The sequence below is a fragment of the Arvicola amphibius genome, chromosome 3 (assembly GCF_903992535.2).
Source record: "Arvicola amphibius chromosome 3, mArvAmp1.2, whole genome shotgun sequence".
NCBI lineage: Eukaryota > Metazoa > Chordata > Mammalia > Rodentia > Cricetidae > Arvicola > Arvicola amphibius.
The window spans coordinates 23,421,673-23,446,808 of record NC_052049.1 but is presented as its reverse complement, the minus strand read 5'-3'; the positions used below and the strand labels follow the sequence as shown (position 1 = coordinate 23,446,808).

Genomic DNA, 25,136 nt, shown 5'->3' with positions numbered 1-25,136 from the left:
ATGTGTGTTTTAAGAGGATTCTCCAGTGGTAGGTTTCTCTATGACCTTTCCAAAAGCTATTTGTGCTAGTTATCCTTCCCTATATTCCACCTTCTACCTTGCCCAAAAGGTCTTTATGTTAGTTGTCCTTCCCCATATTTCCTCCTCGACTATCTCTATCTCCATCTTCAGTTTAACCCTTCCTGTTCCATTGCTTTTCTTATTACCACTGTGCTCCACCTTTCTTTCCTTGAAAGCCCCACTTCATGGCCCCTTACTGACTTCCTGACCTCTTTGTGTATTCCAAATAAAGCACACATAAGTGAACATTCAAAACTAACATCCACAGATGAGAGAAAACATATGACATTTGTCTTTCTGGATCTAGGTTACTTTACTCAGAATACTGTTCCTGATTCCATCCACTTACCTGAGAATTTCATAATTTCTGAACTGAATAACATTCCATTGTGTAAATGACCATTATCCATTCCTCAGCCAATGGACATCAAAGCTGTTTCCATTCCCTGGCTATTGTGAATAAAGAGTCGCGATGAACATGGATGAGCAGTTTGGTACTACAACTCTGTAGTACAGTATATGATAAGATACAGAATATACAGTGCTGTGGGTTATATGCCCAGGAGAAGTGTAGCTGGATCGTGTAGTAAAGTGAATTGAAATGGAGTTACCCCATAATTGGGTGACAATGCTCTTACTAGACACAGGAGGCTAAGAAAAAAAATTCAGGGTCATGAATGGGCTACTTCCTTTGGAGTTGTTGGCCAGTGAAGTTCTGTAGACTCCTAAACATTATAGACTATTGAGAATGGCCCCCATTGACTCATATATTTGAAGGTTGGTCCCCAGTTGGTAGAACTGTTTGGGAAGGATTCTCCTTGTTGGAGAAGCTGTGTCATTGGGGGTAGGCTTTGAGGTTTCAAAATTCCATGCCATTCCCAGTTAGCTCTCTCTGCCTCATGGTTGTGTCTCAAGATGTACACTCAGTTGTGATTCCAGCACCATGAACACCTGCTTGCAGCCATTCTTCCTGCAATGATGGTCATATATTCTGAAACTGTAAGCTCACAATAAAACTCTTTCTTCCTGAGTTGTCTTGGTCATGGCTCATGGCATCTGATCACAGCAATAGAAAAGTAACTAATCTATAGCACGCCCCTCCTCCCAAAGCTCAGGCATCATTTCAGAAGTGAGAGTGGAAAGACGGTACGAGCTCGAGGTAGTGGGTGACTGCAGGGAAACGGTGTCTTCTGGACACCACAGAGTGGTTGCAGTAGGAACTCACAGCAGTTGTGATCGCATGTACAAGACCTGCACACGATCAAGCCAGACAGAATCCCAGCATACAGAGAGGAGGTGGGACTGAAGTCTCAACCTTAGCTGAGTTACCGTTGGCAACTGATGGCTTCTGGGAGATGGAGTCAGTTCTCTTCAGGGTATCACTCTAGTGGGTGGCTATACACTCAAGTGTGGTTAGCACAAATTGCACTCAATAGTGATAGAAGAAGACCAAATTGGGTAGGCGAAGAAGGGGGTTGGACAGTATTAAAATACTTTGTATGAAATTCCCTGGTATCAGGGAAGGTGGTGGGGATGGGAGGAAGAGAGGAAGTGGGAACTGGAATTGACAAGTAAAAATGAAAAAGATAGTTTGTTTTCTTTTTTAAAAAAGTAAAATAAAATTTCCCAGGTAGGGAAGGGGGTTGGACAGCATTATAATACATTGTATGAAATTCCCTAAGAACTAAAAAGATACACTCCAAAGGGAGTTTGAAAATTTCCCCAAATTCTACTAAGATACAATTCATATTATAGTCTGATTTAATCTCCCTTCTCTAGTTGCCTCTGCCCACTGTTTTCTCCCACCTCCTGAGAGTCTTTCTGGCCTTCTAGAAGTAAATTCTACTAAGGCAGGGTCTGAATCACATTTGTTTCTCAAACCCTATCTAGCTCTCAGTATATTTAAGCCATTTGTTAGCGAACAAGGAAGGGTATGAAAAAGAACATGAGTCTTTAGAATTTTTAAAAGTACCAAGGAGTGGGGAAGCCTGTAAAAAGAGATTATCAACTCAGAACAGCTACAGGACACTTTCACTCAATAGAAAACTTTGGCTTGAGCTTCTTATTTCATGGGTGTGGTGCAAACGTCAAGTCCATGAAGTCATGAGAGAGAATACTAATTATGGATATTAAAAATCATAAGCTCTAATGTTTTAATTAAGCCTTCAAAGAGTTTATGTTGAGATCAAGTCAGAAGTCATCAATAACAACCTCAAAGTATGACAAACTTTGAGGTCTTCCCAGGTGAGTTGAGAACAAAAATCACTGAGCTAGCTTTAAACATTCAGTTAAAAGAAAGTAAGGAAGGTGGCTGTTATCTGGTGGTTTGAATAAGAACTGCCCCCCTCCCTTGACTCGTGTTTGAATGCTTGGTCCAAAGGCAGTGGCACTATTAGGAGATGCAGCCTTGTTGGAGGAAGTGTGTGGCTGTGGGGGTGGGTTTTGAGGTCTCTTTCTTTTGACTGAGGATCCAGATGTAGAACTCTCAGCTCCTTCTCCAGCACTATGTCTGCCTGAGTGTTACCATGCTTCCTGCCATGACATAATAGACTAAACCCCTGAACTGTAAGCCAGACCCAATGAAGTGTTTTTCTTTTTAAGAGTTGTGTGGTCATGGTGTCTATTCACAGCAATAAAATCCTAAGTCACCACATAATCATGACAAGTGAGATATCTCAGGAAAGAATAAAGGGAATCAGCAAGGTGAGTGAAACCTTCTTAGACTGCGACTCATTCCATCTGTTAAAATAACAAATATAAAGCCTAATTGGTAATATATTTGAAGAATGGTTATTTCCAATATGCTATATTTTAAACTCTACATTTTAAAGAGATTTATTTTTATTTCATGGGTGTTTTGTATAGGCAGAGTTTTCCTGTGCCAATAGTCACTCTCAAATAACCAGTCTTAATATTAATTATAAATTCTCAGCCAATAGCTCAGACTTATTATTAATTAGCTCTTACAACTTAAATTAACCCATTTCTACTAATCCATATGCTGCCCCAAGGCTCATGGCATACCTCTTTGGTGTGACTTGCTTCCTCCCCATATGGCCGGCAACAGCTCTGACTCTGCCCTTCTCAGAGTTCTCTGTCTGGCTCGGCCCCTAACCTTATCCTGCCCAGCTATTGGCCAATCAGCTTCTTTATTAAACAGTAATGTATATTCACACAATGTAAAGAGATATTCCACAGTTTTGCCTGTATTATGTCTGTGCACCTTGTGTGTGCAGTGCCTATGGAGGTCAAACAACGGTTTGGATGTCCTAGAACTGGAGACAGGTAGACAGCTATTAGCTGCTATGTGGGTGCTAGGAATTGAACTCCCGGCCTCTGGATGTATAGAGTGTGCTCTTAACTGCTCAGTCATCAGTCTCAGAGATGAATATAGAATAAAAAATATAGAATGTTTTATTTTTAAAGTCCATTTTTGCAGTGCTATAACATTTAACCTTATGATATCTAATCCAGTAAAGTAACCACTAGTCACAGGTGGCTATCATGAGCATGAAATATGGCTAGTTAGAATTAAAATACTCTCAAAAATGTGAAAATTGGCTGAATTTTGATAATGCACTACAAAAAATTGTATAAAATATTGAACAGAATAAAATATTTAGCAATTACGCATAATAAAGTATACTGAAATAAGATAGCATTAAAATTAAACATACTTACTCTTGTTTACTCTTTCTTACGGCTCTCAGAAGAATTTAAATACCATAAGTGGTTGACAGCCATTGTGTCTCTCGACAATGGCAGGGAATAAAGCAGTGGTTCTCATCTAAGGCGGATTCTGCTCCCTGGGGTCATTTGGCAATGCCACAGATGGGACAGCACTACTTGCATATAGTGGCTAAAAGCAAGGTATACTTCTAAATCTTCCTAACAACGAGTTATCCAACTCAAGAAGTCAGTAGTGCCAAGAGTAAGAGATCGCCACATAGAGAATAGCTAATTGTTGAAAGTTGACTACCTGGATTAAATACCACTAATTAGCTGTACAATTTGGGCAAACTGCTCAACCTTTCTCTCTCAGATTTATAATTACCATCTAGACAATGCCGAATGATGGTCCAGACAGCTTATCCTTACAGAGTTGTGAAAGGACCGGCACACAGAATGTGCTCAATAAGAATTGATTATTAGGATGTAAAAGTAGGCCTGGAGAAATGTCTCAGTTGCTAGGAGCACTTACGACTCTTCCCAAAGACACAGTTCAGTTCCTAACACTCAGGTCAGGTTGCTTACAGCTAACTCCCTCCAGCACCAGGGGACCCGCACCCTCTTCTGGCTTCCACTTGTGTCTCCCCATTTGAAATTTAAGACAGTAAAAATAAATTTAAAAATGCTTTTGTGTATCCACTGTCTCTTTACTTCATCAAATCTTACTCTGATTTTGTTATGTTTTTCTCCCTGGATTTACTGGAGTTGTTCTAATGCTGCTTTATTTTTATAAACGTGAACATCTTCATAAGTTAGGGAAATACAATTGACGTCCATCTTTCAGAAGTTGTAGACACCAATGGAGGTTATTCCATAATCCTATTAACATAGACAGCCCAGCTGTGGACCTTTCTCTTCTATGGAAAGTGCATATATAGCTTTTCACCCAGACTTCCCATAACTTGGCCAGTGAGAATCCTGGCAAGGTCCTGTCGGTACTTACAGGTGGAAGCAGAAGTCCCAGTCGGTGTCATTGCTAACGGTTGGAATGCGGATAGGGTTGGCTTGCATTTTCCTACCAAGAATCACAAGTGAGGTCAGTTTTGGGGGAAAGGGCTTAGATGTTTGTTTTGTTTTCCTTCTGCTGGATATTCCTAACTTTATAAATGAAAACTGCTAAATATAAATCTACAAACTATGCAGACCCATGTTGAGAAACTCCTAAGATGATGAAATTGGAGGTGTTTTTCAGAGCTGTATTTCTATTTCCTGTTGTCTACTCTATATTATGTCCCCAAAGTCCCTTTAAAGTATTTCCTAAAGGGCGCATCTTTTACATTTACTGGGTCATCCGAACAATGGTGACCTGTTCAACTCAAATACTCTTTGGCAGCGCTGAGGGAAAGCAGAACCAAAAGCAATCATTTTTCCGTGTAACCTGAAGTGTTTTGGTTAATCTTCCCTTTTCCAGGAAACACGCCACTATGTAATAGAAAGTTCTAGTTAAGAGGCTAAAACTCCTGTGCCTACGTAGGCTGCTGTTAGTTAGCTGCTGACAAAAATGAACCAGGTGGGATGGGAGAGGAGTTGATATTGATTTGTAAAATGCATTTCTAAAGGCTATCCTTAACCCTTGAATGCACACACACTCCACTGAATGTTTACAACCTCCTAGGCGCTCCCTGAAGATTACTGTGGCAGCTTTCCTTGACCCAGGCTCCAAACACCAGTTATACAAACACAGGATGGGCAGAAGGATTAACCTGCCTTCCTAAGCAGTCCTTCACACGGTTCCTGGTTCCCGTACAGTTACACAGGGCCCTGGATTAGGACATGGCCCTCGGGGCCCCACTCTAGGACAAATCTCTTGCTGTTTCCCTGCAGTTTTTCTACTGTCGCTTCCTGAACATGGTGGACACTCCTGAGTGCTAGGCCCCATCTTCCCCGCCAGTTCTGGTGCCCTGCACTAAAAGGTGAGCACCTTTGGTTCCTCGACCCCTAACCGCCTTCCCGGCTCCCTCACCGGGCTGGGTTGGGCAGTTAGGACCTCTGCTGCCTCGGGTCAGCCTCCTGACCAGGGCCCTGTCCTGAAACACCGAAGCTAGGCTTCTGAACTTGGAGACAATGCGTTGCCGTGGGGACAGACGTCCTTGGCAAGGACTCCAGTGAGCCATGGCAACGCAGGGCACTTCCGGCTCCACAGAGGGCCCAAGGTGGGCTGTCTCCAGGGCCACTCTGGAGTGATTGATGCCTTGCTGCTGTGAATAGTCCCGTGGTGCCTGTCTCACAGGGACATTACCTCTCGAAGATGAAGGAAGAGAGGATAAATCCCGTGGAAGAAAGGAAGGCGGCCTTAGGAGCCTGCTAGTTTTAAAACTGCTCCGTCTGTGGGTGTTTTCGGCAATGAACCCTGGCTAGGCAGTCCAGTCCATTCCAGAAGTACCTGGCACTTCCGCAGTCCTGGTCTTCTGGGTCCCTAGACATCAGAGACAGACTCCTGTAGCTACTAGCAGTGTTTGCATCGTCGGCGTTAACTCTCTGGATAAGGTTGGAGTCAGGCTTGGTGAGGAAAAGAGCACTGGAAATAAAGACTTAGGGCCAGGAGCTGTCAAATGGCTTACCATTTCAGAGGGAAAGGCACATTTGAATCATGCAGCTTTGTCCCACAAGGTCATGAGCACACAGTAGTGCTACAAAGATGTGAAAGAAATACTAGCTGTGGCACACGTTTGAAAGTGATGTAACGAACCCTACTATGCACTGGTTCCTTTACAGCTGGGCAGGTAAGCCCCTCCTGTTTTCAAAGGAAAAATTTGGTACGTTTTGCATTCTTACACATCTGGGGTGGAAATTTATCATGGACATTGGAGTGTCAAGAGAGCCTTTCAAAGTTGGGGGATTTAAATGAGTGTTTTCATATATGAGAAAAGCTAGTTGGTCTAACACGAGGTTTAAATCTGTCCCCACAACCTCCTGAGCCAAAAATTTAGAAAGATCCCTCTATGTCTGTTCTCTGGTTCCTAAGAGAACCTTCAGTTGAAGCAATGGTCAGACTCTGAGACTTTTTCTTCCACTGCCATCTTAACCCTGTCCCTCAAATTTTAATAATAATGTATGACTTAGGTTTCTTTGCTAACTCTGGAATGGAATGCCATTTGTCTCCATAGTTAGTTCTAGTATGTGGCCACTCACATTGTTTCCCTTAATCCCAAGGGAGAAGCAAACAATCTCAGAACCTGGCTCCGGCCGCCGCCTGGACTTTATAGCATTTTAAAAAAAAACAACACTAAGGACCCACACGATCAAAGGAGAGAACAGAATCCAGAGAGCACAGAGTGTTCACTGGCTTCCACATGTTGCACTATGGCACACAGGTTCACACGAATATGCTTAGGCACATACTCAAACACAAATAAATAAATGCCATCAACATACTTCCAGGAGTTTAGGAGTTAGAGTAGGCCGATCCTAACGATCATCCAGGACAATCTTAAGGTCAACTAATAAGCCACTTAAATTATCCCCTTCCCTGGATAGAACAACTTATTCATATAGATTCTGTCTTAGGTAGGGTTTCTATTGCTGTGAAGAGACACCACAACTATAGCAACTCTTTTAAAGGAACACATTTATTGAGCCTGGATTACAGTCAGAGGTTTAGTCCATTATCACCATGACAGGAAGCAGGGCAGCATGTATAGAGGTAGCTGAGAGTCATACCTCCTAGTCCACAGGCAACAGGAAGTGAACTGTGTGCCACATGGGGCACAGCTTGAGCATAGGAGTCCTCAAAGTCCACATTTACTTTACAATGACACATTCACTCCAACAAGGCCACACCTACTCCGAAAAAGCCACACCTCCTAATAGTGCCACTCCCTATGGGAGCCATCTTCTTTCAAACCACCACAGGTTTCAAAGTTTTTGTTTAAATAGACGTCTTGGAGGAGAAAACTTACTCTTCCTACAGAGTGTCTGACATGACTTAAATGCACAGCTTCCAAAACTTCTAGAGGTAACACATAGGGAGCTTTTACTACCAATCTTTTCTGGCTATGGCCTTTTCTCTTCCTCACACATCTTGTACAATCTGGTAGACAGTAAACTCTTAACTGTGTTTTCTTCCTCTTTTAGGGCCTGGCTTATAATAAAAGTGTAGGAATCTCTTCATTCTATTCCCTCCCATTTCTTGGGACATAAATCCTTCTGCTTTCAAATGTGGTGGCATCATGACAGTTCATTTTGTTCTTTGATTTCTCCAGTCTCCCATGCCCTCCTATAATGCTCAACAGCTCTCAGCCCTGAACTGCTGACAGAAATCTCCCACGTCTTCCAGAGTCTGCTGTCCTTTCCGACTCCTTGTCTTGCAGTCGACTTTTTAACTTTGCTCAAAGAGCATCACCTCCATCACTGTTGGGCAGCATTTCTGTTGCTGTCAGCACCCAGCATTCCAGAGCTGTCAGTGTACAAAAAGTTGTGCTTCAACATGTTTGGGAGGTTCTCCCCGCAGTGTATCATATGTTTATCTTAGGACGAGTGGATTTAGTTATTGAGGGCTCTGGAGCCTGTCTTAACAGTTTATAGAAGAACAAATATTCTATGATTCATCCACTACCAAGGATAAGACTATTCTTTCTCACTATTATGATGATGTCAACAATACTTTATTCTCCATATTGCCGGAATTATAATGGGAAGGTAGAGTAAAAATGGTCTACTTGAAAATTACCTGAAAAGTCCTCACTTGTGAATGCATAAGATAGACCATTTTTACAGCCACAAGGTATTTACAGATTAAAGACTCATCATCGAGCCCGCAGTTAACTAAAATCACAGTACTAGGAAATACTGTCCTGCAGTTAAAAAGAATCTCCATATTAAAATACATTCCTACATAAGACTGTCTCAGGTCACTCATTTAATAGTTGTGGTTTCTGGAGAGGTTAGCTAAGGGCTGGGAGCCAGAATGGAAAGGTCTGTTTTTAGTTTACTTAATTATCCTAGTTATAGCCTGACACCTAACCACGGAGGGATATATCCCCTGCCCAGTAATCTGTCCACATGACATCATCGTCTGAGTTGGTGGATTGGTTCCAGTGATGTCAAATGTTCTCTTGGGGAACATGTACTTGATAACCTAAAATAGAAATAATTCCAATTACCTTTACCTTTTCTTTCTTTTTTTTTTTTTAACTTTTTTTGGGGATAGTGGTGGTGGAGGAGGGGAACATTAAAGGTTCAAGTAAGCCAACTGAGTTATCACACACATGCTTCTCTTGAAATCAAGTTTCAATGTATAATATAGCGCATCATTAACAGCTGGGGCAGAGAAGGAAGACTCCAGGAATGAGTGGAGGGAACTGATGATGTTATAGTATGATAAATAATACCACTACTTAAGTAATTGCACTGCCAAATTATTTCTCATTGGATATTTTGATTTTATGGTCCCACAAGAAGTTTGATTTTGTTTTTGTTTTCTTTGCTTCTAGAGACAGAATCTCTCATTATGCAACCCAAGAAAGCATTCCTTGAACTCCTGATTCTTCTTTCTCCACTTCCTGACCATGAAAATAGTCTCCCCATCCCCTAGGATTGAATTATTATTATTAATAAAATAGGAGGATGTATTTACTTAAAAAAAACTTAACAAAAATAAAGGAGATAGAAGCAGGGAAAAATCCAGTATAGGTCTGTATATAAAACAAGTACTTTTGAATTAAAGAAATAGGACACAAAATGCCCAAAACTAGCCTGAATGGAACAGAGTTCAGGATGAACCCAAGAGTCTGTAGGCAGGATGATGTCATCTTATGTGGTATGGTGGGGACAGCTCCCACTGGTGAAGGATTGAGCAGGATGTAAAAACCATCACACTGAAGCGCTATTAAACCAATCAACTGAAGCTACAGATCTGCTCGCAAATACACCACAAATCAACAAAAGGGATGAAAAAATGAACCAAGTTTATTTTCTGCAATAATTTCTGAAAATTACAAAGATAAAAATGCTAAACTACAGCATATATCTTTTCAATATTTAACCAGAATACTTGTAATAAATATGCATCCTGAAACAAGAAAAAGGCTACACGTTGTCAGGCATCCTACAAAATGTCTCAAGTTTTACATTCTGCAGCATTCCTGTGGGGGTGGGCACCAGAGGAGGTGGCTTTGTAATTTCTTAAGTTCTGAGACAAATCCTTTCACATTTCTTTGGAGCATTTTTGAGAAATGCTTAACTGTAATTAGACAACTTAAGAAAAGGAACACCACCAACCTGAAGCCACTTTTGTTTGGCTGGCTTTGGTCTTTACCTAATACAGATGAACACAGGCAGTTCAGCCATACGCCTCAGAGCCTAGGCAGCCCCGCTGTCCACTGAACCTGTCAGAGTGGGCCTCCACCCTTAGTAACGTACTAAAAGTTCTGCATCCCACTTATCTCCCTCATGATCGGGGCCATAAGAGAAGCCGCAAGCAAGTCAAACGTTAGTTTAACCTGAAAGTCAACAGACATATTTTCCCCCAAGACTTTTGCTGTGCACCATGTTACCACGCTGGGCATTTACTTTCAACATGGAGACACTGGCTGGAACTAACAGTCCTTCCAGGAATCATTTATGGGTGCTAGAGTTTGGGGTGTTTACAGACAGTCAACTGGCAAAAGAAGGACTTCATAAGTATACTAGAAAATTTTAGGCGTACTGTTGGCAGTTCATATTGAGTTGGGAATATATAACTGACCCTCTGTTATAGCTGAAAAATTGAGGAAAAAGTTACATTTTTAAGAAGTGTTAAGCATGATTATCTAAAAATATTGTTAATCTAATCTCACTTACTTCGGGGTTTAGCTATGAAAACATCTTTAAACGCCAATAAAAATATCATAGAGAAAAAAAAACCCTTTTAAAAAAGTTGAGGTTAAAAACCATGAGGCATTTCTTTTGGCTGTAAACACACGGTTTACTGTCCTTTGCTGAAACACAAATATTTGGATTTCCTGAGCTTCGTGGATAACAGCAGGAGTCAACTTTGCATAGGAAATTTGCAATATGTTGATTTACTTAGAAACCTTTAAGGACTGTTCACCCTCGGATTGAAACTTGTATTTCAGTTAGCAGTACTCACCAAACTGTGAGACCAACAAAGAGGGCAAAGACACGTAAGGCAGCTAGAGGGAGAAAGATGGAATATGCGTTTTTAAATCCACAGGATAAAGGATCTTAAATACTCATTTCTAATGTTATTCTAATTTGGTTAGAAATTAAATTGTGGTTGGGGAAGGAAGGGAAAAGGTGCTCCCCTGTACTAAGTGGCATGGCCCAAAGGCAGAGAGCAAGGACTATGCACCGTGTAACTCAGGGACATCACTCAGATAGCCAGGTACCAAGGAAGGTAGGGCAGAGTTTGGGGCATAGCTGATCCCAGCTGTAGATTCTGAAGAGATGACAGGGACTGTCACCCCTGCTGGTCTGAAGTACCCACGCAGTTCTGAGGAGAGCATCTTCTCCTGGGGCTAGTCCCCAAAAAACCTCTGGAAAAGAAGCTGCGCTAGGTCACAGTGCACACATGGATAAGAACAAAGGCAGTGGTTGGCAACAACTCCAGATCTAACACAAAAACAGGCGACAAAGGGGCGGAGTCCTGCCAACGCGTCCGTTTTACTTTTTCTGGGATTGGTTTTTACACATGGTGAGTATTTGCTTCAGGACTCTCTGGACATCTTCATCCATTTGGCCCTAGAAAAGTCACACAGAGGATACACATTAGAACATCATTACATCTTGGCACCTTCTCCCCTGGGGAGCAGGATGGCTGAGACTCAGCCTTTTCCTTACTCCCCATAGTGTTCAGAAAAATATCAGTGCTATCAGTTCTCACATTTCCATGAGGAGTTGAATCAAACAGAGCTCCTTGCTTCTCCTTTGGGAGATGACTAATCTACCAAAATCCTCAGTAAAGGGTAAGTGCGGTCTTAGTAGTGTGAGCCCAGCTAGCCAGAAGCAAGCACAAAGGCAAGGCAGGGCTGAGGGGTATCTGAAGACACTGGCATCCTTATTAAAGCCTGGGTCTTCCTGATAGGGAAAGACAGATACATCTTTCATAGTGATAATTCCCCCTCAGTAAATCATGAACCCACCACCAGTAGGCAAGGCATAGGTCTGACACAAAAATGTTATGCAAAAGGCATTGGAGGTTTCTCAAAAAGAAGATTCCTCTAATTCTAGTTCATTCTGCTAGTCTGATGGTGGCACTCTGTGCAACATCTGCTGCCCCATTTATTACTGTTATTATTGAGACAGGGTTGCATGTAACCCAGGCTGGTCTCAAACCCACTACATAGCAAAGGATGGCAATGAACTCCTGGTCCTCCTGCCTCTACCTCTAAATTTCAGGGATGACAGGCGTGTGACATTGCTTGGCTAGGCTGACAGATTTCTTCAGGATGCCGCTGGTGTTACCATACCTGAACAGCATACAGAAGATGCATTCTATAAACCGATATGACCTCCTGGTGCTGTTTTTTACATTCCTAAAAGAGACAACATGACATTACTAATGAGCTTGGGGGTCTTTGAAGATGCAAATATTAAGTATGAAAAGCTGTCACTTAGGTGCTACACATCTGCGTCTGTATGTTAGCACAGAATGCTTCTAGATTTGCTAAATTCACTGGCTCGTGTATTTCTAAATGCTTGTCACTATTCTAGATATCTCATCTTAGTATGTTAATATAGACATATTAAGAATATTAATATTAAGAATAGCTGTAAAAAACTACTTATTACCACCCCAATTTAAAACACACACACACACACACACACACACACAGAGAGAGAGACAGAGAGAGAGAGAGAGAGAGAGAGAGAGAGAGAGAGAGAGAAAGTCACTGTAAGTGAATGCTGTAAGAAAATAGATGAAAGGCAAAATGAAAGTATTTCAGAGTTGTTGAGTTATGGGTAAACTTCATTTTAAGAGATTTTAAGTTGTAAGAGAGGAGCAAGGAAGCGAGAGGCGGAAAGAGGTAACAGAATAAAAGCAGAAGACCAGGTGACGTTCTCTGAAGGTAGGCAAGGTAAGATGAGCCCTAGAAGGCAGGGAGCATCTAGAAGCTGGCAGGTAAGGAGATGGATGCTCCCTTTAGTCCCATGAAGGAGCAGCCCTACTGGGCTCTGATGGTAGTCCAGGGGAACTGATTCGCAGCATTCTCATCTCCACAACTACTCTGTAAACAAGGCTGGAATTTGTTGAAATAGCCAAAGGAAACAAAAATATAAGCGGGCCTTCTAGGTAGTAAAATAAGCAGAAAAACCAAGCAGCAACTTCAAATGTGTAGATATACAACTACCTAAGATCCTGTTTCCTAACAACAAGATGCTCTTAGCACTCCTAGAGCTGAGGCATCACAGAAAGATGAGAGCAACAAAGCAGTGGACGAGGGACTGTGAGGGTCTGCTCGCTCTCCTGACTTTCCCTTCTCAGTGATAGATACATCTACCCATCGCATTGACTCTACTGGTAGAGTCTGGAGTCCACTGCTCGCTGGACTATCTCTTTTGCCATGGCCAGCTGAGCTGGTATGCAACTTGCTCACCCTCCAGGCACGGCAGGCTGAGAACAGAAGCACGCTCACCGTTAGCTGGTTCTGGAGCTGTTTCACCTGCTGCTGGAGCACTTCCAGCTGCTGGCTCTGCCTCTTGGATGAGCTCGTGGAGTAGGAGAGCTGCGAGAGGCTGTTGAGGGCCTCCTTCAACTTCACAACTTCCTTCGACATCTCATTTATCTAGGGAGGAAGAAAAATCAAATTAGTAGGCTAATAATCTGTCTGCAGAAGCGAGATTCTAGAGATTTCTAGGCCTCCAACATTAGTCATTTCTTTGAATCGCTGGTCCAATTCACTTTTTTTTTTTCTTTAAATAAAGGAAATCCGTAAAATAAAGCATAACAAATTCAGACAAACCAGTTAAGACCTTGGCATCTGTGCCATTCAGATAAGGCCCATTGTGTTTTAAGGGTACGAGGGTAGGAAAAGCTACAACACCAAAGTTCTTTTCTTACTTTGAAAGGGGTGCAGTAGAAATATAGTACATTATTTATTCAAATAGAGATCTGCCACATCTGTCTTGTGACACAGGGAACGTTAGCTCGTTCTGAATCCAGATTCATCATCATCTACAAAGTCAAATACTCAGAGGGCTTAACTCCTAGACTGTTCCTTAAAACTCTACACACTTTCCCATAGAAATGGACAATCATTTAGTCCAAGGAGCCCTAACCCCTCAGGACATCTTGTTTTAAAGTGAACACAATTTCTCACGTTGCCCCAGCAGTCACGGGTGAAAAACAAATTGGGTTCTAATGCCACTCAGAACATAAGGGGAAAAATCCAGGTACAGAACGATCCTGAACTCACTTCTTTTTGCTTCCTTCCATCCCTTATATCACACTCAGAAGCACCTCTAAATTGCTGGCTCCCTACAACCGATCCCTCTATATCTGTATACCTCTGAAAACCGGCATTGGGGGAAACAGCGTTTGCGGTGATTCCGGTGGTGAGGAGACCCGCCACACTTGTCCTAGATCCCTAATACTAGCTGTACTGGCTAGCTCTCTGTCAACTTGACACAAGCTAGAGTCATCAGAGAGGAGGGAGCCTCAGCTGAAAAATCGCCTCCCTAGGATCAGGCAAGCCTGTGGGGCGTTTCGAGAAGGATCACAACAGTAGCAACCTGAAGACACTAGCAAAGCTTGCATTAAATCATAATGTTTCTACTTTGTGTGTATGAGTGCACCTGTACTGTTGCGTTTTCAGATCAGTCTTTAAAAATATATCCTAAATCCTTTTTACTTAAAAGACAGAGTCTTACTATATAGCCCAGGGTAGCCTTCAATTTATAAGTGCTGGGATTACAGGTGTCTATTGCCATACCTGGCTCTTTCTGCTATGAATGTGGTTTTGGTGATGGCGACAGACAGGCACAGAGCCTCTGAGTATTCACACAGGTTGTTACCAACACATTCTGTAAAGGTTTAGAACAGGAAAATCGGGAGGGCCTTTTTAGGACTTAGTGCCAGAAACCTAATAACAAGGAGCGTTCACCGACCTTTTCATCTTTATCCTCTTCCAGCTTTGAAGAGGTCTCAGAACACCTTTTCATCCCTTCCAGTTCTTCCTGAGCGCGCTGGAATTTCTGCACAAGTTCAGTCACTTCCTGCTCTTTGGATTTCAAGAGGGTCTGGATGTTTTCCTTCTCCCTCTTCACCTGTAAGACCTCACTTCGAACCTGGGCGACCTCCGAGTGGGCTTTCTCTTTCTCTTTCACCGAATCCTTTAATTTTGTTGCTAGCGCATTGACTTCACTCTCTAAGGATGCCTGGAGCTTCTCATAGGAAGCCTTGGGGACCATGGCGTCGGTCATGGCAGCTTTCTCTTCCAGGAGCTGCTTCTCCAGCTTTGTGACTTCAGCTTCCTTGCTTGCAAGGTGCTCTTTGAGGTTGCTTATTCTCTCTTCCATCTCTTTGGCCGTTGTCCGCAGCGTGGTTATCACCTGCAAATGTTCTGTGATGGACACCGAGTTCTCCTTGTGTGCATCTACCAGCTGCTTGAGCTGCGTCAATTCGTGCAACACCTTGGAATACTGCGACTTCATTTCGGAGAGTGCTTCTTCTGCTTTCGCCCTGGACAGGTTTTTCTCGTGCATCAACCTCTCATGCTCCGCTTTGTGGATATATTCAGCTGCATCTTCTAGAGATTTCCTCTTCCTATAATCCTCCAGCTCTGCCTGGGCTTCTTTGTACAGCTGCGACAGCTCGTTCACCTGTTTATTGAGCTCATCTATCATCCTGTTCATGGCCTCTTTCATATCCCCGGGGTCATCAGGGGCTTCCTGGGGCATCTGACTTTTTAGTGTATCTTTTAGTTTCGTGATTTCTTCTTGGGCCTGCTGGTACTTCTCAAACAAAAACGCCTTCTCCTTATTCATATTCTCGATGACAGTGCAGTATGAGCTTTTCATCTCCTCACACTCTTCTGCAGGTGGCCTAGCGGCCCCAGCCTTCTCTTTCTCCGCCAGCTTTGTTTCTAACTCTCTCACCCTCTCTTTATTCCTTTTACTTTCTTCCAGCGCATTCTGCAGGTTCTGCTTTAGAATGCCAACTTCGCCATCAGCAACCCCTGGCTCTCGGAGTTGCAAATAGCCATCTGCGCTCTCATGGGAGAGAAGGCCCAGTTTCATCTGCTTCTGCGCACTCAGGACTTCTTTCATGGCCTCCTCGTACTTGCTCTGAGTTTCTTTGAGTTTCTGGCTGAGGTCAGAGCCGTTCTCTGAAATCTCTGTGCTGTTCAGGCACCTCAGGTCTGTCCTTTGGGACTGGAGTTCGGCCTGGAGCTGCTTCTTCTCTGCTTCAGAACTCTCCAATTGCTTCTGCAAAGCTTGCAGACTATCTTGTAGCTGCTGGACTCTGACATCAACGTCAACAGTGGGTTTCCCCACAATATGCTCGACAGATGGCGATGATTTGGCATCTGAGGAAGGGGCTTCATCTGATTTGCCCAGGGAGGGGCCCAGGTCAGTCTGAGTGGAATGGAAAGAGTCAAAGCTTAGGTCTGCTTCAGCTTCCTTGGGTGACTTGGCCTGGGAAAGAAACAAGGAATGAAAGTTACACTAAGGAGTGGCTAGGTGTGCACACTGGAATGCGAGGGACAACGTGAGGTTTAGGAATGGACGAGCATTTGGCACGTGTTCTCCTGGATCACGTGAACACAATCTGTGGCACCAGAGCCAGACTGACAGTGCAAGCTTACTCCGTGTTCTACAAGCACACATCATTTCTGTAATTTTAAAACATTTTAACTGTTTCATCTGTAGAACCTCCAATTCAAATTTTTCTTTTTATATCATTTCAAATTTTTCTTTGTTTTTTTTTCTAAATCATTTTGATTGCCCAAGCACTGCATAGTTATTTTCCACCAGGTTCTTAAGATGGTTAGAGATCAATTTTTACTAATAATGGCTATTACTATATACATTTAAAAGTATAAAATTTCAATGTGTAAAGGTATGAATGAGGAGGTGGGCAGGAGGATATGGTCGAGGGGGGAAAGGACAAATAGGTAGAACAAACTAAGGATACATGAAAAAGTTGTATGGAAACCTACTATTTATTTAATAAGCTTATTTAAAAATATAATCTGAAAAATAAAAGTTTGAATACAGGTGCCCTCCATGAACGGATAATGCTCCTGCCAGAAGCGATGGGCTATTCAATGAAAATCCCAGAGCCAGCTGTGTGGGATACCTCCCTATCAGTTCTTGATCAGAGAAGCCCCAAGGCTCCCGAAACATTACAGGTTATTGGCATGGCTCCTGGTTACCCACCAGACCTTGGTGGTAAGAATCAGTTGCCAAAAATCTTTTGGTTACATGATAAGGAGAAACCAAGTTGGAGCTGAGGTGGAAGTTTCCTCCCTCCTGGTCAACTTGCACAGCCAGAAGGTGCGCTGTAGGCTGATGGGGAAGAAAAGTCATCAGTCCCAGCCATCGTGAACGCTGTGAGAACAATAATGACCTGCCAGGTATGTTGCATCTAGCTGGATTTGAAGCCCACTCTTCAGTAGGAAACTCATACTTGGTCTGTGAACATAGGCCCCAGGGGTAGAGGGAATCTACTACTATTGTTGAATTTTGCTAAATAAGCACAGTCTCAATACTCATGTCTATACACATAGATTCGTCACAGGTTAGTGCAATTCCCTGCCTTCATTAGAGGAGCTTCTTATTACGGGTAGATGACAGTTAATACAGAATTCATAACTAGACAAAGTACAAGGGATAAGGGATGGTGGACTGACTGCTCAGCCCTAAGTGGACATCGATATCACCTCCTTCTAAAGCTCACCATAAAAGAGAGAGGAAAACGTGAGCCGGGCTGTGCCGAGGCGCAGGCCTTCAATCTACAGAGTTAGTTCCAGGACAGCTAGGGCTGTCACACAGAGAAACCCTGTCTGGGGGGTGGGGGTGGGTGGGATGAAAACCAAACAAACCCTTGAATCAGATTGGGAGACGTGCAGCAAAAAGATGTCTTCTGGACATGAAACAGCCACTGCACTTGGGAGTCCGGTACAGCTGCCATTATCTGCACAAGACCCACACAAGGTTGGGACCTTCAGCATTTCATTCTGGGCGATAGGGCCCATGAAGACCCACCCCTTCCCAAGGGACTACTAGCTGCTAAGGATTGTTGGAGGAGGAGGTGGCATTTTTTTCTTCAGTGGTATAACCACTGGTGAAGTTGCTTTTGATCCAGTAAATAACCTCCTACCTAAGCTTCTGCAGGAACCTATAATTAAAATCTGCGGGTCCCTCACATAAGACACGAAAGCAGGAGGGAGATTTGGTGGAAGTGGGGCATCAGCAGGAGAGGGAGGGGCTGGAGAGGAGAATGGGAGTGTGAAAGTGACCAATTATATAAATATATAAAACTATCAAACAACAAAAAAGCAAGATGATATATAAACATAGAAATATAAAATTTATAGATGAAAATTTTCATAGAACATTCTGGGTATGTCACATATATACTAACTTAATTTATATAAATTGTATCTAAATTTTATGTCACTATACTTATTAAACTATACGTGATTATACATAATTTAATAATTTCCAACAATAAAATTAGTGAACACTGTTAAATAACCTGAAACCATTAAGAGTTTTACAGTTAACTATATAGGAAAAAAGAAACACTATACAGGAAAAGAAGAAACGTTTAACTATTTAAAACAAAATATACCTGACTACCCTTGAACACACCAATACTTTACAGAATAGTGATATTTGTACCAACCTGTAATTTATCTTGTAACTCCTTGTTGTGTAAGGTAAGGGAAGCAACTTTTGCTTGCAATAGGACAAGCAGGTCTTGTTGGTCAGCCTCAGAACTTCCATCCAACAAGCTGTCTGCACCTTGGGAGAAAAGAAAGGAAATGTAAAACCGTGTTTGAAAAACACAAGTGTTTTTCCTCTAACACATCCGCAGCTGGGCAGAGGGATGGCGGCCGTGAGCTACTAGTGTGTCCGTGCTGTGGAATAGCCGGCACAATGCTACAGGACACAGCTGCACAGCAGGCTGTGGCAGTTGACAGCTCTGGGTACCTGCCATTCACTCCAAGTACCACACCATGCGTGATTTTCACTTCTCTTTGTCCCCACGTCCCAGGTGTGAATCCTTTCAAAGGTCTCTCTGCATCTGGTTTATCTCTTACCCTGATTACTTCAGCCTTCATCACCATGCTTGGAAACTCTGCAAATGACTCCCCAACAAGTCTCTTCCTCCCCCCCGTTCCCTCCTCCCATCCCCACCCTTCCTGGTGAAATGGAACCTGCATGGGAACACATATAGCCATTCAAACATACAGAGGCTGGGTCATTTCTTTGGTTCAATTAATGTGTTTCAATTATTCTCCCTCCAAAAACTATCTGTAGGTGGAGCAACACGTCTGTCTGTCCCAAATCTTTGTTTTCAGGTTTATGTAATGTGGGATTTCCCTCTGTATGCTGTGATTACCATTGAAAAATAAAGGAACTGCTTTGGGCCTATAGCAGAGCTATAAGGGAACAGAGGTAGGCAGAGAAAACTAAGCTGAATGCTGGGGAAAAGGAGGCAGAGTCAGGGAGAAGCCATGGAGCCGCCAGAGACAAATGTGCTGAAACTTTGCTGGTAGGCCATGACCTTATGGTGATGCACAGATTAATGGAAATGGGTTAAATTAATATGTAAGACTTAGCCAATAAGAAGCTAGAGATAATGAGTCAAGCAGTGATTTAATTAATACAGTTTCTGTGTGATTATTTCGGGGCTAAGTGGCTGGGAACCAAGAAGTGCCCCCCCATTTATGACTTAAAAACTTTTCCTATATTTCCATTTTTCCTTAGACTCACAGTTTCTGCTATGTTCTGTAGATACTCTCCACACACATATGATCTCTTATTGCTCATCCTTCAGGACACATGTCAAGCTTCTCCTAAGAAGTATCCACTAACCACCTACTATGATCTCTTCTGAATCCTACCAAAGTTACCATTGTTGGTAACTCAACTGATTTTCCCACTAAAACATCTAAAGGATTACTGAGCAGAGTTCACACTGAGACAAGGAAGACTACTAAGTCCTCACTCAGACAAGGGAGACTACTAAGTGCTCACTCAGACATGGGAGACTACTGAGTGCTCACTCAGACAAGGGACACTAGTGCGTACTCACTCAGATAAAGTAGCAGCACCCTTGCCTCAGAACATCACAGAGCACTGTTCCCTTCATCCAGAAAGTCTCTATGACAAACATGTCTTTCTGGTGACACAGCTTAGTGACCAAGCTGTGTTGTGTCCCTACACAAGCTCCTTGAACACTGCCCATTGGCCACACTCTGCAGGACACTGTTTTATACTTCTCATTTTCTCACCGCCATTAAATGCTGAGATGGAAATCTTAATTTTGGTGGGTGCAAATCTGATGTGTCTTCACAGGAAAGCTTGTGTTTGCTAAGGCACTGTGGTGATGTCTGAGGACTATGGGACAGTTTGAATCCCCTTGACGTGAAGTTTGCTGGGTGCTCATTTTCTTGGGAGATGAATTCACAGAATGAGTGCATGAGAACACGTCTAAGCGACTGAAATTTAAATGACTTTTATGATAAAATAGAGCAGCTGGTTTTCAGCCTTCCTAATGCTGCAACCCTTGAGTACATAGTTCCTCATGGCGTGCTGACTCCTAATCATAAAATTATCTCCATTACTACTTTATTACTATAATTTTGCTACTGTTATGAATCATAATGTACATATCTGATATTTCTGATTGTTGTTCAACCCCCAAAGGGATTGTGACCCACAAGTTGAGAGCTGCTGAAATAGATGGTTTTAGAAGTATCCAATGTAACATTTATTCAGTTATTTAGGTCAATTGATTTTTATCAAGAATTGTAAATTTTCATTTCTAAAGTCTACAAATCTATCCACATACAAAATGTACAATATTCTAAGAAACTGAATGTTGGAGCAAAGGGGACCTTTGAAATCACATACAATCATTTAAATATAGTTCTAACTATACATACTATATAACTATATAGTATATTCTTTGAGACACAATGAGTCTAAATATCTGCATCTTCTTTAAAAATAACTCATTTTCTTTTTCCTCTTTGAGAGAGGGTTTTACTACACAGCAGAGTAACCTCAGAATTGTGGTCCTAGGAGAGACTTTTAAAAGACACATTGGTTGGCCCCTGCCTTGGTGAAGCCACTGGGACTGTACTGCTTGACTGGCAGGTGCTCTCTTTGGGTATACTTAGAGCCTGTGGTGTTAAACTTAGGTTGTGGTCATAGCATGGCCCCGTCTGTCTTGGGGACAGAACTTGCCGTATGTCTGGAATGAGAATGTAGTGCTGTAAGCTGAGAGCTTAAAACCTACGGCCTGCATCTCAAAACAGGGCAAATGTATAAGATAAATACATAGACTACAGTAATATGAAAGCTTATTTGTAACACACTAAATATTAAGATGGAAAGCAGGTCTAATAACTGCCATACTTCCTATGGGAGGCACTAGACGTGGCATTTGAACATGTCTCCAACAGTGAGGTGACCGGACACTGAGTCCTCTAGGCAATGTCACTGTTCCACTAGTGCTATTCATAATTACAGAAACCACTAACTGATAGTGACAAGATTTTTTTTTACATCCAAACTTAATTCTTTAACATGTACGTTAAGGATCCTTGCAGTGCACACAGCATAGCCTATGCATTGCTGGCAGTCCTGTGCGGGGCATGGGCATGGGCTGGTTCTCACGACCTGACACAGAGTGCATGACTGGCCTCTGCTCTCTTTATAGAAACATATAAAACCTAAATGTGGCCAAAGGAAGGAAAACCAGTTCTCCTGTCCTTACCTGTCGTGCTGTCGCTCAGTCTGTCTTTGTTTTCTTGTATAGAACTGATCTCAGCCTGTGTGTAGAAACACAAAATGACGTTGAAAGAATTCCCCCTAAATGTGCTCATCACACGCGAGAATCAAATCGCCTTCCCTCGGTGAGCTGCTGAGGGAAGAGCTGTCCTGCTCGGCTGCAGAAAAATCTCCCAGAAAAACAGTTAAAAGTCTATGCAAATAACAGACACAGTGACTTGATAAAGTTTGATTCTGAAAAGATCAGCAACTGCGCGGAATGTAATTTTGAAAATAACAACTCTCAGAATAACTTTAAAGGAACTTAATCTAGCTATATTTTAAATTATAGTTTATGTGGCAGTTCACTTCTGGACCATGTCCTAAGATTGTAACAAATACACAGAGAGAGGCACTATGACAATCAAGACTCCTGCCAATCGCCCCCCCCTTGTTTCCCTAGCCCAACCAGGCTCAGCCTGCTCCATTTGCAGGCAGCCAGTACTCCCCTTTTCTAAAGCTGTTCTAATAGAACATCACAAAAGTAAGGATACCTTTGTGCATGGCCTCTCCTATCATCATGAGGATTTTCTATTTCTGGTGCTGTTTACATGGCATGCAGCTCATTCTGTCCACAGTTTACTATCAAGTGATATTCTCTCATACAGATTATTACCCCTATCCACGCAATTACTGATGACACGTACAATGTTCTCAGCCTAGAGATAGCGTGAATAAGCGGTGACATTTAAGTATATGATCTGGTATAGGCACATATTTCCTTCCATTGGGTAAACACACTGGGCTGGTGCATATGGTAAGTGCACACTTAACTTGTGACAAAAGTGTCAAACACACAAGTATCTAACATTTTATAATCCCACCTCCAGAAAATGATAGGTCTAGTTCTACCGTAATACACACTCAACGACCCCCGGTCTTTTTAAGCTTCAGCCATTCCAAATAGTTGTCATTTTAAAATGTTTTGTCTTGCATTGTTTAAGAATTAGATTCTGTCTTCCTCTTAAAAGTTACAATTCATGGTATCACTGGCTAGAATGCACTGCCCCTCTTGAGCCACCATCAGATTAAAAGACATGGGGACACTAATAACAGGATCACAACTTTCTTTACACAAGGAGGATGATCTGAGTCTTAACACACTAGGCAAATACTACCACTGAGCCAAGTCCCTGGGTTCTAATTTTTTTTTTTTTTAGGCATTTTACAAAGCTCAGGCTAGGCATGAACTTTCCATATTCTGGGTTGGCACTGAACTTCTGATCTCTGTGCCTCCACCTCTTTAGCTGGGTACTTCAGGTATACCACATTTGTCACAATTAATGTATTTATTCTAACCTAGTGTCTAATACAGGATGCTTTATTTCATGTAGAGAATTACATGAAATGAGTGCTACCAACCAGAAGGAGGTAATTTATACCACTGTCAGTTTTTAAGAATTTTGGTTTTGGCTGGAGAGATGGCTCAGTAGTTCAGGGCGGCTGCTGCTCTACCAGAGGACCTGGGTTCAATTGCCAGCACCCTCACTGTCTGCAGCTTCAGTTCCAGGGGATCCAAATGCCCTCTTCAGGCCACTGAGGGCACAGCATCACATGGTGCAAAGCTTAAAGTTTTTGAAGTTCAAAAAATTTAAATTTGTAAGCACTGCATATATTTATTAGGTACACAGTGGCGTCGATTTATGACAAAGAGCGGCTAAACTATGCCAGTTAACACTGCCTCGTGTATTTGTTTATAGTAAAAGTACCAAAAACTGCCTCCCAATAACTATCCTTGCTGTGTGTACATACATGTGTTAATGTGTGTGTGTGTGTGTGTGTGTGTAGAGGGGTGAGTAGGGACGTCAGAGCACAACCTCGGGTGCTCATCTTGCCTCCCTCTTTGCAACAGAATCTCCTGTTATCTTTCCTCTGCTGCAGGGGGATTCTCTGTCTCCATCTCCCATCTCACCCCGAGAATGCTAGGATACCTGACCCACGTTACTGCACCCAGCCTTATGTGCATTCAGGGGATCTGATCTCAGCTCTTCAGTCACAAGTATCTTATCCACTGAGTCATCTCCTTAGCCCTCAGCAATTCTAAAGAATAAAACACATTGTGAACTCAAGTCAGTGTGTCTTCTAATAGAGCTCTTTAATTCCCCCCTCAACATCTCCCCAAATTCTTCAGTCTTTTCAACCCTAAGAACCACCGTTCTACTCTCTTGCTTCGATGAATTAACGATTTTACATAAACATCATTTATCTCTTAGTTAAAATTATTAGTAAATGTGATTTATTTTTTCTAAACTTTTTTTTTAATGTTGTCCATGCCAGAAGAAATAATCAAGGAACTCTTCGTGGTGAAATGTCATGAAATAGTGACTCAAAAGTGTAATCTGTTTTGCACAGTATTGTATAAATTAAAGCAAGGCCATCAGCTATAATAAATACGTTAAGAAAGTTGAACATAGAAAAGGAATACCTTGAAGGGTGCTTCAGCAAAAAATACTGATTCCTTTCCCGAAAGTGGTGTGGAAGTTATTGATCTCGGAGAAGACACATCACTCAACTGAAAGAGAAAAAGAAAGCCACGAATAACGGATGTGTCTTCAAAGCCTGTCTTCCGAGGTGTTGAACAATCAATGGCTTAATCCCTGTGGTTAGATCTAGCAGTAGGAATGGAGAGGTTCATTCAACTCAGGAGTAAAATCCTCAAGGCAGTCCAGCTGCTTCGAGTATTTCTGAACGCTCTCAGAGTATACCTTCAACCTAATGCCACTATATTAACTGCATCAGCCTTTAAAATCTACAGAATTCTACTGTGGGTTGAGAACACTAGTAATGGATGTGCTGACATATTTGTAAGTGCCTGACAGATTCAATAGCCCTCCCACTATCTTATCTTTTTTTTAATATCCTGTGCTTGTCTTAGCAATAAAAGCTATCCTGTTTTTATTTGATATTTCATATTTTTGTACTTGATCCTCTAAAGTTGCTATTACATACTCAGAAAAAAGTTTTAATATTAGCCACCCATAAATGTAGTAACAAAGCAAATATTAATATCTTAAGAAACTAAACTCCAGGCCAGGCGGTGGTGGCACATGCCTTTAATCCCAGCACTCGGGAGGCAGAGGGAGGCGGATCTCTGAGTTCGAGGCCAGCCTGGGCTACAAGAGCTAGTTCCAGGACAGGCTCTAGAAACTACAGGGAAACCCTGTCTCGAAAAACAAAACAAAACAAAACAAAAAAAAACAAAAAAAAAAAAACCAAAAAAAGAAACTAAAATCCATTACTGTCTATGTCCTCGCTAGCTAGTTATCCCCTCTGCACTTTCTAGAGCTGTTCATACAAGCTAATGACAACCTGAGACCATCTTAAGGAAAAGCTCCAGTACTAAGACTTTAAGAAATTTCTTTGAGATTTAAGAAAAGGATAATGCTAAATTCTAATTT

General features: G+C 42.2%; 2 protein-coding genes across 6 annotated transcripts in view; both read right to left on the bottom strand.

The window, feature by feature from the left end:
* The window catches only part of Ttc23l (tetratricopeptide repeat domain 23 like), a 52,431-nt gene extending 47,631 nt beyond the window's left edge, over positions 1–4,800 (bottom strand). Inside the window, exon 1 of the mRNA XM_038323994.1 lies at positions 4,733–4,800. Coding sequence (XP_038179922.1) covers positions 4,733–4,800 — 68 coding nt within the window. The remainder of the gene's footprint in view (positions 1–4,732) is intronic.
* Positions 4,801–9,678: 4,878 nt separating this feature from the next.
* The window catches only part of Rai14 (retinoic acid induced 14), a 136,107-nt gene continuing 120,649 nt past the window's right edge, over positions 9,679–25,136 (bottom strand). For all 5 annotated transcript variants that reach the window (XM_038322451.1, XM_038322450.1, XM_038322453.1 and 2 more), the window contains 7 exons: positions 24,164–24,250; positions 21,686–21,740; positions 18,581–18,699; positions 14,836–16,365; positions 13,365–13,514; positions 12,198–12,263; positions 9,679–11,469 (listed from right to left, as the gene is read on the bottom strand). In XM_038322451.1, coding sequence (XP_038178379.1) covers positions 11,392–11,469; positions 12,198–12,263; positions 13,365–13,514; positions 14,836–16,365; positions 18,581–18,699; positions 21,686–21,740; positions 24,164–24,250 — 2,085 coding nt within the window. In that variant the 3' untranslated portion in view covers positions 9,679–11,391. The remainder of the gene's footprint in view (positions 11,470–12,197; positions 12,264–13,364; positions 13,515–14,835; positions 16,366–18,580; positions 18,700–21,685; positions 21,741–24,163; positions 24,251–25,136) is intronic.